Here is a 12,875-nt window from a genome sequence, read left to right as displayed (position 1 = left end):
ATATATAAACATTAAAATAATTTCTAACTACAATTCCCATGATGCTTGGCCAACAGCCTGTTCGTGCATTTCCTTTTCATGTCTGTTGCTACTTTCGTAGATTTATATCAAATCTAGCTAACCTAAACCTCTCTGTGAAGGCTCACGTGTAAATCCACATTGTTGTGAGATCTGCTAAAACGCGCTGCGGTTCTTGAACGCACCCTCAGTTTATATTTGGCTTAAAGGAGACGCAACAAAGCGCACAAAATGGTTGTGCTCGAGGCCCGAGCGCATAAGTAGGTTTACTATCGCTTTAAGAACGAGAAAATAGTGTCTGCTTCTTTAAAATTATATCGGTTTATTACTGAATAGATAATTAAGAAAAGTTTTTAGTAAATATATTTATGCATTTAATTTGTGACTAAGCTAACAGAAGATGCATCTCTGTTGGATAAGGCCGCTTGTACTCAAAACCTCTTTAAAGCAGATGTTTTTAGTTTTTCCTCACTTTATGTGCAAAACTGCTTGATTTAAGAGGAAACAGAGGCAGGCTGTAGCGCCTTCACGGTGATGGAACCAGCCGACGACCAACCCGGGGATGTAAATAAAGGTAAAGAGGCGAAGGAGGACAAGGCCGCAGAACAGACCTCGGCCATCAGTTCGACCGACGCACCGCAGAGGGCTCTCAGAGAGCGCGGAGCGGGCCGACCTAGGTCCGGCGTCTCCGTTTCTGCCACGGACATTAACGGTGCCGCATCGAGCCCGCAGACCTCGGGACGAGTCTTGAGAGACAGGTCAACCAGGGCAGTCCCGGCCTGGCTGAAGGACTCAAAAAGTGACGACGAAGACGAACCGAGCCCGGAGAGCGGTGCGACGAAGCGAAGGAAAGTTTCCAGCTGCAGGCGGAAGAAAATTTCAGATTCTGCGGGTCAGGTGGAAGCTGGAGAGGGGCTGGCAGGAGACAGCCTTCAGTGCACAGAGTAAGCTTTTAAGTTAGCATCATTAACTGGTATAGATGCAATTCACAAGKACCTAACACGATTTGTTTACAATAAGTCAGTGTGGGTCGGTTCTTGCCAAAAGCACGCCTTCAGACAGGCTCGTCCCCTCTCTGGGTGGAGTAAAACTTACCTGTCTGTCTTTAAAGATCTTCACATTATCATCAAGTTCTTCAGGTCCTAAATGAGTACTCTTATAGGTACTTATTGCAAATTAAACAAAAAATATCTTGCATCAAATAGTTCAGCTTTAAAAGAGTTTACTAAAGTGGTTTTAGAGCTATACTGATGTGCAATGCTGAAATGCAGGTACACATAAATAGAGGCAAACCAGTGGAGCTTGAGTCGTGTAGTTGACCTTCAGTAGGCTGGCTGTAGTTGGTAAACAAATATGGCAGAGTTGAACAAATGATTAAGTGGAAATATAGAGCGACTGTGCTGGTAAACATGAAAGAAAAGCGTGAAAACCATTAACCTAAGAGRGAATATTAAATATCGGCAATCAAGAAAGATAGTGGAGCTCAGCGTTCACACTCAGCTTTTAGCAAACTCATTCCAGACAAGTAAATTTACTGGTTCAGCCTAACTTATTCTTGAAATCTACACACTTTACTGAACAAATCTGAGCTTAAATACACACCAGTGCATTGAAATTGTCAGGCTTCTCAATGCCAAACAGTTCTTCGGTGTGCCATTGTTTACCTGTTTTCAAAACCAAAACACAAGATGATGTGAGTTTTTCTACTTCTTTCTTTAGTTCAGAAGACCCTAAGAAACCGTCTACAGATGTCCAAGGTAATTAGTCAGATGCTGCACAAAAACCCGTTTTGAATTGTGACTAAAACGTATATTTATACGTGATGGTTCAAACAAAACTGATCTGTTTGTTGATGCCTTTTTGCATGCATCTTCTCCTTCACGACAGCTCCATCTTCCAGGCGCCCCTCGGCTCAGACTAATGCCAGGTCCACAGCTGGCAGAGGTGCTCGTGGCCAGGCCAAACCCGTGTGCAAGATCGAACCTGAGACGGAGAATCAAACCGGTGAGTAAAGTTTGGATTATACTTCAATAACGTGAGACAGCAGGTTGGTGATTTCATCATTCTGAGCGTGTATAAATGGGCTGAAGACATGTTGGGCTATAAATTATCATAGATCCTCCCACAGCTCAAATAAGTACATAAACAGTAATAATGTTGGCTGGATTTGTGTTTTTTTTAATCACTCAATGATCAGTGTCGTGATGAGTGAAGAAGAATCCGCGGAGGAAAAAAAGACGTGAAAATCAACTGCATGCTCACGTTCAATAGGATTAAATCAGCTGCTCCTCTAGCTCTTTTAACAACTGGTTTCAGACAAAAATCATGTACACGCCAGCTGTCACTGGGGGACAGCAGCAGAGGAGCAAAGGGAAGTTGTACAGTTTTTTGTCACTCAGCAGGAGGAACAAGACGTGCGACTCGAAGTATAAACCAGCCTTAACCTGCTGACTATGAGCCGCCATGTTTCAGATGTGGGCCTATAATTCTCAGAAGAAATGTTGCTCATGCAGAAAGGTGAAATTAGCTGTTGATGTGCTTCAAAAACTGACAGTGACTGCTTAATTTGCACATCTTTCTTTATGAATATCTTAAATCTGAGTGCCATATATTTATAATATTTATAGTTTCACTTGATCTCATGATGTCTCTTTTGAATCACAGCAGTGGAGGAGGAGGTAACGGATAAAGAAACGTGTGACATGTAAGTATATCTTCATCTTTATTAGCAATAAAAGGTACATGAAACGTCATCCCCCAAACACAACTGGCTTTATGAAATGAGTACAACCTGAAAGTAGTGATTTTGTTTATCACTTTAAATGTACGTCTAACTGAGAATGTCTCAAAAACTGCATAGTTAAAGTAATATAGCAAATACCAGCAGCATGTTTCAAACCCTCACTGAGGCATAAGTAGGTTGCGTAGGCTCTGTTTTGTTCTGGAGAATAACCGACGGCAAACATTTATGTTCACTTAGTGACAAGAAAGAGGAAGAAAATGAGGAGGCTGCTGAACAAATTCTGGATGATGAAGACCTTCCATTTCAGGATGACCCAAATGATCTCAACTATCGGCCTCAGAGTCAGAGGTAGACTTGACTCTCTGCAGAAAGTGTGAAAGGCTGTTTGATATAATTGTTTGTTTGGATTTTTTTCCAGTGGTGCAGAGGAGGAAGAAGGTCTCAGTAGTGATGAAGATCTTTCTTTTAGAGACGACTTAAATGARCAGAGCTATGATCCAAGGGCTGAAAGGTTTGTGTATGTGTCTGTATGAACGAGGTTGTATTTATTACATGTTTAAAGATTATTTGACTGGAGAAGCTTTTGTTTACTTGTTTATGATCTTAATTTTTTTCCATAGGGACATGCCTAAGCCAAAGCGTAGAGCTCCTCCAAGACCGAAAGAAAAAAAAGAAAAAGGACCCAAGACAGAAAACGAGGTGGCTGAGATAAAAGTCGAAGGCTCAGACAAGTTGGAGTTTGTTCAGGAAGACGTGAAGCTGGAAGAGGAAGTAAATGAAGATCAGGACGGACCCAGGAAGTGAGTGCAGCACCCATGTTTTTTAACCTGGCAGTTCATCAGTTTCTGTGTTAAATATCAACCAACTTCTTTCTAACTTGGTTTCTTCAGCTTCAGTCTTAATCTTTCTAAACTTATCCCTTTTCTTTCCTCTCACCTTGTAAGGAGAGGTCGCAGGAAAAAAGACGACAAAACTCCACGTCTTCCAAAGAGAAGGTGAGAGTACTGTGTGAGTTAGGAGTCATAATGATCGCAGTTTAAWAAAACAGTTTTTTTTAAAGTTTTGTAAAATCCTGTGATGATTTTTCCTCTTTTGCAACACATTAATTTGCTGGGAAAAGAAAAAGACCCACCTCGAATCTCCCTTAAATATCAATTGTAAGATTTCTATATAGGAATCTTATGTGAAGATGTAACAAGTCACTTAATTGTTTGTTTTTCTTCACTTGCTCAGGAAGAAACCTCCTGTCCAGTATGTGCGCTGTGAAATGGAAGGATGTGGGACGGTGTTGGCTCATCCTCGCTACCTTCAGGTTGGTCTCTGCTATCACGTTACCCTCTATTTGTTTGCATCAGTCACAGTAAGCCGAGCCTGTTTACTTCCTTATTCAAAGTGCAAGGTTTGAGGAGAGAACTTGGGTAAAAAGGCTCAAAATTTACATCAAGTTTATTTTTATTTATTTTATTTATTTATTTATTTATTTTTGAGAAAGGGGTCTCTGCAGTCACTAAGTAGGAGTTTCTTATTTTGTGGGCGTAGTTGACCAAAAACATGATTGGCCAGATTGACGGTGGTGTTTGAAGAAGCTGGGGACAGCAGGGAGTAGCTAGTTCGAGCAAATGTGATGTCAATAAATTATGTTTACGTGTTAATGATTTTTATTTGAGTCATTGCTCTGTTTTAAACTACATAGACAGTCAATAAATCATATTATTTTACTATCATCATTACTTCCTCTTTTAAGTTGCCCCACAGGACAAGTCGATCCGCCAATCACGGGTAGGGCCATCTCTGCCCARAGGACAACATGTACTGCAGAGAGACCCCTACTAATGTTTTTTTTTTTTAACACGCCCAATGATCATTAACTTGTTTTCATTCATAGAAGCTACTTGTTACAATGTCAGGCGTATAAAATACTCGGTTGAGTTTTAATTTATTTACTAGAAGTGTAACTAGAACTCACCGTGCGGTATTGCAAGACTAAAATGATTATTCTGTTGAATTAAAAAGCGTCCTGTGAAACACTATAAAGTTGCAGCCAGCATGACGTCTTCTGGTTACATAACCATTGAAGATTTCTCCACCACTTTAAATTGCTAATGTAGCAGCAGTTAAGAGTAAGCATGAGATCACTGCTGCAGCCTGTGCAGGTACATGCTGAGAGGCAGCGTCTTTGTTTCACATTGAGTTAAAAACCGAGTCAGGGAGATGAGACTTTTGAACTCAAGTTCAAAAGAGAACGTYTTGATTCAGAAATATTGTAAAAGCCTCATCTCCTTTTTGTGAATCAAATGTAGTGGTAGGGCAGCCATCATGGGACCGGAATGTCAYTTTTGATTATTCATATCAGACAAAAATATCTGACTCCTTTTTTTTTTCTCCAGCACCATATAAAATATCAGCACTTGCTAAAGAAGAAGTATGTCTGTCCTCATCCTTCCTGCGGGAGGCTTTTCCGTCTGCAGAAGCAGCTGCTGCGTCACGCAAAACACCACACAGGTAGTGCATGTGCATAAGTTCTGATCTTTAATCCTTTTCAGTGTTCAGAATATGTGGAGAAACATATTAAAATCTGAAAGTTTTAATTAATTTATTTTTTTACTTGTAGATCAGAGAGATTACATCTGTGAGTTTTGTGCTCGGGCCTTTAAGAGCTCCCACAATCTAGCTGTGCACCGCATGATTCACACCGGAGAGAAACCCTTACAGTTAGTATATTTTTCTTTTATATACATTTTTTTAACATATGTTACCTTATTTACATTTTTAAGCCTTTTTATGTTTTTTGTTTACAACAGGTGTGAGATCTGTGGCTTCACTTGTCGTCAGAAGGCGTCTCTCAACTGGCACATGAAGAAGCACGACGCCGATGCCACTTATCAGTTCTCCTGCTCCATCTGTGGGAAGAAGTTTGAGAAGAAGGACTGCGTGGTCGCCCACAAGGCTAAGAGTCACCCGGAGGTTCTGATTGCTGAGGCGCTAGCAGCCAACGCTGGCGCCCTGATCACGACTCCCTCCTCCCTGCTGGAGCTTCCAGAAAACCCCATAGAAGCAGAGATCATCACTGTGGAAATTGGGCAAGACGGCCAGGCGGAGCAGCTGGGTCCAGATGGGCAGCACCTGAGTCACATGGCCCAACAAGTGAGCCCTCAGGTGGTTTTGCTGGGGCAGGACCAGAGCCTTCACACCATGCAGGTGCCGGTAGCAATCGCTCTGTCCCCGATTGACCCCCCTTCTCCAGCGGATAGCCAGCAGCCACACCTCCAGCTCCAGATGCCCGTCCAGTTCGTGCAGACCACTCAGCAGGTGCAGCAGCCCCAGATTCATCAGCTGGCCCTCCACTCCAGCCCGGTGGTGACCCAGCATCAGCCTCAGCTCCAGCCTTTGCAGCCGTACTCCTCCCAAAGCCAGACCCAAATACTGCAGATGACCTTCCAGCCCGTCAGCCAGTCCCAGACCCACATTCAACATGTCCCCATATTYACCACCTCTCAGCAGCTTCACACCCTGCAGCCAGCTGCTCCAAGRCCTCCTCTGCTGTCCACCTCCCAACATCAGTCCCAGGATCCAGCTTCCACCAACGGGGACAGTTTTATGCTGGACAATCCAGTGCTRTCTTCTTCTCCTTCAGGCAGCTCACTCCAGCAGACAGAAGGTGTTGAGGGTGGAGTGGTCTGGGAGCAGACAGGACAGGGGGCAGATCTGTCTGAAAACACTGAGAGACACATGCAGCAGACTCTCATGTAACACATATGGTGCACACAAAGCAGTAGATGTATACCTGATAMACTGTATTAACAGGTAAATGTAGGATCCCTGATATAATAAGTACTGTTCACTCATTGTCAAACTTGGTAGCTTTTTAGAGCATCTATCAGGGAAACTGTGTATGTTTTCTTTGTACATAATAGTCCTGCAACTAGCTGTTTGAGTGTGTGTGTGTGTGTGTGTGAGATAAAGAATTAGGTTGCATTTATGCAGTAATATAGCCCATCGCCAATGAATATACAGCAAATCAAAAGACAGAAGTGTGGCATCAAATAAGCTGAATTAATTAATTTAATTTATGAAACAGATTAACACAGAACACATTAAAAAGTTATTGAATTTCTGATAATTGGGTGAGATCATTTAGATTTTAACACTGGACAGCTTTTCATTTATTGCCTACTTTTCTCAAAGAACAGGAAACAAGTAAATTAAAGAAAATGTGTGGTTACAAAGACAGGAGACTTGTCAGTCCCTGGAGGAAACGTTCAACGTGACTTACGTCAGAGACTGTAGTGTAGTTGTTTATAAACATTTGAGTGTTTGTAGACATTTATAGAAGCTATAACAAGTGTGGTCTACATTTCACAAGTTTGTTGGAAGCAGCTAAAAGTTGCATGTGCAACTTGCACATGAACATAAAATCATTGATTTGTCAGTAACCTTATAAGTGTGATGTCTTTGAAAAGCAAACTTATGTAGAATCTGATAATCTGTCACATTAGATTTGTTTGAGCACAACCACATAAACCTGTCCATTTATAAGATGTAAATAAATGACCCAACATTTATCCAAATGATGCTTAAGAATTTGATTTTAGTAAATCCTGTTTCGGCCTTTTAACAGTGGATCAGCCTTCATCGTGGTTGTTTTTTAACCCCTTCTGTGAGGTCCATTGGAATGGACATCAAATAGTTTTAGGCCTAAACCAAATAAATAATGTTTTCATCATTTGAATCATTGTTGTTACTGATTAGTTCCTGATTAACCAGTTAAGGCCCTGTCACACTATGACATTTTAGACAACTTATGCCAACTTGTGAAAATTTAAAGACTTGAACGTTGAAGATGGAATTGAAAAAGTCAACTGGAAGTTTCTTTTAGGCATGTACATACTGTAATACTAACAAATTGATCAAATATACAACTTTTATTAGCAGTTTAGACATAAAAATGTTTCATAAGGTATGATGTGACGGCCTTTAGACTGAAGTGAGTTAAGCTTCAGGCTCGTGACAAGACACGCATGCCAATGAATCTGGAGAACGGAAGGAGTAGGTATTTTCCGTCAAAAAATATTAATTTATCTTAATTGTAACCTAATAAAATGTCTCTCAGTATAATTTTAACTATTTTAAGTGATAATATTTGAAGTGGTTTTGAAAATATTTCTTATTAATAAACAGGATCTTTTCTAAGTTAAATGTCCATCTCAGGGGACATCAGGAGTTGGATCTGTTTGAATGATACAAAACAAAGGAAAAATACCTGCAAGCATTTCATAGCTGAATTGTGAGTTTACAATAATTTATTTAATAGTTTTCATGTTTTCTGAAGTATAAAGTCCAGACTTCCTGCTCGTAAATTAAGAGATATCTGATACTGACAGCTTGGATTCAGGAAATGAGGCGGATCGGAACAGGAGGAAGATATTTGTAAATTAGAAGTAAAAACTATTTTAAACTCATAATGCAAGGTTTTTATCTGTTTTATTCTCTGTATATAAGCTCCAAATTGCAACAAATGCACAAGTTTAAGTGCAAGAATCTAAAAAAAAGTCAAAAATATACTTGTTATTGAATGGATGTGAGACAATGGAGAGGTCCTTGCATACCAGGAGAACATGAGATGGCAATTGAGGTGAGACAGAAGATGGTGCAGTGGCAGAGGATCAAGAGATGACAGTAAGAAGGGAAGATGGTTATGACATGTCAGTAACCAGGAAGCATAATTCACAACAAACATTGATCTTTCATTGGAGAATCCTCCAATTTAGGATGAGTTCATATGAATATTTCAAACAATATGTACCAGAGAATCAGTGACAACCTGAAAATAGCCACTAAGCTGATATTTTGCCAATTGTTTTGCTTATTGTATAATCAGTAGGTATTTGGTTAGTTTACTATTAAAATGTATGACCATGCATTTATAAGTTCCATTTTGGATTGCTGAAGGCAAAAGTAATTACTTAGTTTTATTATCCACAATRATATCTGCTAAGATCATACCTAATTAGGAATTGGATAAATTAAGTATTTTAAAAAATGCCTTTTTTAACCCTAAGAATTCATGACATGACTCTCGTTTAGTCGTGGCATCCACTGTAAGGGACATAGAAAAATAATAAAAAAGAAATGACAAAAATGTTTTTTCCTTTTGTTTCTATAGGAAATAGAAGTACAAATCTGCTGAATACAATTTATTTAACTAACAGAAACAAATCAGGTCTGAAGGGGTTAATGTCTGTAATCTTGAAGCAAACCATCTGGGAAATATGATGCAAATATAAGTAATTTGGYTGGTCCAGATCTTTGTACACAATCAAGTATAGTAATCTATAAAATACACATCTCTATTTTCAGAAAAGTTTTTTTTTTTTGTCTCTAATTTGAAATCTTTCATCAGGACATATTGATCCTCTCCTGTTCCCTTTGCAGAGCGTACTGCTTCAGCGTTCTTTTGGGTGGAATCAAGGAGTTACTCAGTCCGACCCTCCTCTTCTTTGTTTGCTGCTGCTCTGACTCTTTGTCGTCCAGCTGGAGGCTGCGGGATCCTCCACCCACGGCAGGAGCTGATGCTGGTGTTTCCACGGTCACATCTGGATGACAGTCAGCGGGAACACCTGGGGTCTGGAGGTCACTGTCGTGAGCAAATTTGCATTTGATGCCAAACCTGCACCGCCCATCCTTCCTGTAGGAAACACAGACCCTTTTGCCCCCTATCTGGGAGGGTTTGGCCTGCATTGTGAGGGGGACGTGTTTCTGCAGGGCACTGAGTTTCTGTTCTGCCTGAGCCCTGAAAGGGTTGGCAAAGACGCTGCTGTCAGCGGAGGCATTTAGAGATGGAGACGGCAACTTATTAGCTGTAGGAGAGCCTACAGATGGCGCAGGAAGGGTAGACTGACAGGACACAGAAGATGGTGTTGATGAAGGCTCTGGGTCCTCTGGCTCGGAATCACTTGACGCTGAACCGGACTCCAGTAAAAAGTTGCGGGTCTTTTTAGCGGCGCCATCGTCCACAAGTGAGCTTGAAAGGGAAATCAATTAACACGTCACTCGAGTTAACTCAGTGCTACTATTTGAAAACTTGTATATGTGACAAATACTCACCTWGTGTGTCTAATGTTTACATCCTCCACCTCTTCTTCGCTGTCAGAAGACATTCCGTAGCTAACGAGGGAGTTCATACTGAAGCTAGCTCGGGCTCACAACAAAAACGCAAKAATGATGGTTCTTGGTGAAGTTTCCGCCAGAGAAAATGTAATAACTTGTGAAAACAATCTAAAAATTAATTATAAAATAAATATTATGTATTTTATAAGCAAAAAAACCCAGGATAGATGTTGCGTTGTTGCTTCTCTGCATGCAGATTCCAGGTCTCTGCAGGTGTTTCTGCCCCCTGCAGGTGAGGCGGAGAATTACATTTTAAAAACCACATTTGGACTTTGAGCCTAAAATTATCAATAAGTCTGGGGCTAAATAAATCTTATAAACAAAACAAAAACAGTACTCTCATTTGTTTAGTTTTTAATTAATAAAATGTATTTTAAAAATGTACATAAACAATGCAACTTTTCTCTGCACAAAGGACTCTCTACCTGATTAACTAAACAATGATTGCTGAAATAACAGTGATGGAACTGAAATAATATGTTCAGTGAGAAAACAGGTAATATAAAGATACCAAAGAGGAAATATGGGATGGCTCATGCAGCTCCATCAGATTTCATCTGACAACTCAGGAAGCAAAGGAATGGGAGTAGGCCTAAGTCAATAATCTATTCAGACAAATTAATCTGCTGTTGAAGTGGGCCTTGAACTGTTAGGCTGTAAAAAGATTAAAAAAATACTAGAGAATCTCTTTTTGCAATATTACTTTATTAATATTGTGTGATTAAACCCTGCTGAGTGGGTACCCCGACTGATCGACGTGTAGAAGATGCGGGGCTTTAAACTCATGTAATCCTTGGTTCTGAATAAATGCATTACTTGTGTCATATCACACTTTTTTTTCTTTTTTCTAAGTAATTTTTAGTAGGTTTAAGACACACATCTAATTTTTCTTTTCACCAGGGGCAGTGTAAAGATAGCAAAAGTAAACGGACACCGCCTTGTTTATCACTGCATGAACCTCCCAAATGGTGACATTTCTAAATCTTACGACATCAGTGAGCACTCCAGTGATTACACTCTGAATTTTATTATGAAATCCATCCTGTGAGATATTTTGCTAAACAGACAAACATACAATTACCCTAATTAAAAAAATATTTATGATGGTACAGCTGTACAATAACACATTTTAAGGGTATATCTGCATGTCAGGGGAGATTTGTCAAACTCAAGGCCCGCAGGCCAAATTTGGCCCTTAATAACATTTTATCCGGCCACAAAGGTAATAATGTGAAATAGTTTCATGGTTTCTCTATCTTTTTTCCTTTTTTTTCCTGTAGTGCAGTGGTTCTTAACCTGGGTTCGATGAGCTGGTCTCAGGGGTTCGGTGGAGCCTCTGCCGCGGAGGTAAGGACACTTGTGTAAAGTCATGATGACACTCCCCGCTTGGCCATCAGTTGCTGCAGAGGATCACGTGAGGTTGCTTGGCCAATCAGTGCTGGCCCCAAAGAAGTATTTTTTGTGGATTCAAAACGACAAATAACAAATTAACCTTAAAATAAATAAATAAAAAAGTTACGTATAAAAAATGTCAAATTGTTCAAAAAAAATCCCAGTTTATTTTTTATTAGTAAAATAGTAAAAAAATATGTATTGGGGGGCTGAAAATTTTCATGGGGGCAAATTATTTTTTTGGGGCCAGAATAATGTCATACTGTAATTTGTTGTGAGTTCATGCACTGTGTTGTTCTTTGAGCAAGGTGATGTTCATGCACGGCTCATTTTATACACCAGTAAAAAAACAAAACAAACAAAAAAAAACATATACCAATGTCTTGAATTTGAAAAAAAAATCACATTTTATTTATCACTAAAAAGGTTTCAGTGAATGCTCATACGAAACTGGTGGGTTCGGTACCTCGAAAAAGGTTAAGAACCACTGCTGTAGTGCATTCTCCTAATGACAGCAGGACCACTTTAAATTTTTAACTTTGGTGTGGAAAGAGTAACAGAAATCGATTTTAATGATATTATTATTTTTCTTATTTTAAAGTCAAATAACTGGAATTTTTGTGCGTTTTTTAAGAATCTGATTRTTTGGATTGCGATGCAATGTATTACTAAGATATGAATTAAAAAGTTAATAGAGAGTAAGCCTTTCTGAATTTAAAATTTTGGAAAATAGCATGTATTTAATTAAGAATCTATTGTTATAGAGCATTTCTTTAATACATATTGACAAAAAATGACCATTGGCTTGGACCAAGTTTTGAATTTTGGGCCCTAGTGAGACATAAACGATRACTTTCTTTTTCCCAAAGCATCCTGTTATTTGGTCCATGATGGACAGCTATTTCCTGCACAGCTTATGACTGATAAGGACTCATGGGTCCACCCTGATAGGACTGTTTGATTGACTTTTTAACACAAAGAAAGCTGCAGCCAAACTTAAATTTAGACAGAGGAGAAGGGTGGAGAGCCGATTTCCAGATCCAGTAAGGTCGGAGGATGTGTGGAGTGGGGGGTGCTCAGTTTACCGGAAGAAGGATTAGTGAGTTCCAGCTGGTTGGGGGAAGAGAGGAGGCGGTGTTATCGCGATAAGACCGCGGCTATTACAGGCTATATTAAAAGGCTGACCTGTTGCGCCTCTCAGTCCGGGAGGGAAAGTCTAATTGCTGCGGCTGGTCGGAGGCAGAGGGAGCTGGAAATGGCAGGGATACGAACCAGAGCCATGACGGAACACCGGAGCGCGGCTGCCGGCAGAGCCGCTGCCGTCGCCTCCCTGCTTCAGCAGGAGTGCTCCCTCCTCCTGGAGCTCTATGTGAGTAAAACAAGAGCTTTTTGACTTCCGTCTCCGAATGACTTCCAGCAGGTCTGAGTTGAGTTTTAAAAGGAGGAAAAGTGTGCGCATGGAAAAGGGGTGTGGAAGCAATAGGCCATGTGTAAATGGAAAAAATAAGGACACTTTTCTGTGTGTGTGTGTGTGTGTGTGTGAGATAAAGAATTA

General features: G+C 40.2%; 3 protein-coding genes across 6 annotated transcripts in view; 2 read left to right on the top strand and 1 right to left on the bottom strand.

Annotated features, from left to right (window-relative positions):
* Positions 1–233: 233 nt before the first annotated feature.
* On the top strand, positions 234–7,490 carry zfp91 (ZFP91 zinc finger protein, atypical E3 ubiquitin ligase). Of its 4 annotated transcripts, none has more exons than XM_014013205.1 (12): positions 234–962; positions 1,738–1,775; positions 1,906–2,022; positions 2,686–2,722; positions 2,999–3,109; positions 3,180–3,278; positions 3,382–3,561; positions 3,706–3,756; positions 3,995–4,073; positions 5,149–5,263; positions 5,373–5,472; positions 5,563–7,490. In XM_014013205.1, exons 1-12 carry the CDS (start codon positions 553–555, stop codon positions 6,509–6,511), a joined length of 2,286 nt encoding a protein of 761 aa, XP_013868659.1. In that variant the 5' UTR covers positions 234–552; the 3' UTR covers positions 6,512–7,490. The 4 variants fall into 4 exon arrangements, with proteins under 4 accessions (XP_013868659.1, XP_013868660.1, XP_013868658.1 ...); XM_014013206.1 differs by having other exon boundaries at positions 2,683–2,722; positions 3,180–3,272; XM_014013204.1 differs by having other exon boundaries at positions 2,683–2,722.
* A 735-nt stretch (positions 7,491–8,225) lies between these two features.
* si:ch211-113e8.11 (uncharacterized) lies at positions 8,226–10,143 on the bottom strand. The gene is made up of 2 exons (XM_014013202.1): positions 9,866–10,143; positions 8,226–9,782 (listed from the first exon to the last, which is right to left on the bottom strand). Exons 1-2 carry the CDS (start codon positions 9,940–9,942, stop codon positions 9,158–9,160), a joined length of 702 nt encoding a protein of 233 aa, XP_013868656.1. The 5' UTR covers positions 9,943–10,143; the 3' UTR covers positions 8,226–9,157.
* A 2,301-nt stretch (positions 10,144–12,444) lies between these two features.
* Positions 12,445–12,875, top strand: part of cntf (ciliary neurotrophic factor) — a 4,222-nt gene continuing 3,791 nt past the window's right edge. The window contains exon 1 of the mRNA XM_014013201.1: positions 12,445–12,689. Coding sequence (XP_013868655.1) covers positions 12,576–12,689 — 114 coding nt within the window. The 5' untranslated portion in view covers positions 12,445–12,575. The remainder of the gene's footprint in view (positions 12,690–12,875) is intronic.

This window comes from Austrofundulus limnaeus, unplaced genomic scaffold (genome assembly GCF_001266775.1).
Source record: "Austrofundulus limnaeus strain Quisiro unplaced genomic scaffold, Austrofundulus_limnaeus-1.0 Scaffold99, whole genome shotgun sequence".
Lineage (NCBI taxonomy): Eukaryota > Metazoa > Chordata > Actinopteri > Cyprinodontiformes > Rivulidae > Austrofundulus > Austrofundulus limnaeus.
Note: the sequence above shows the minus strand (reverse complement) of the source record. Positions and strands in the feature narration are given on the sequence as shown.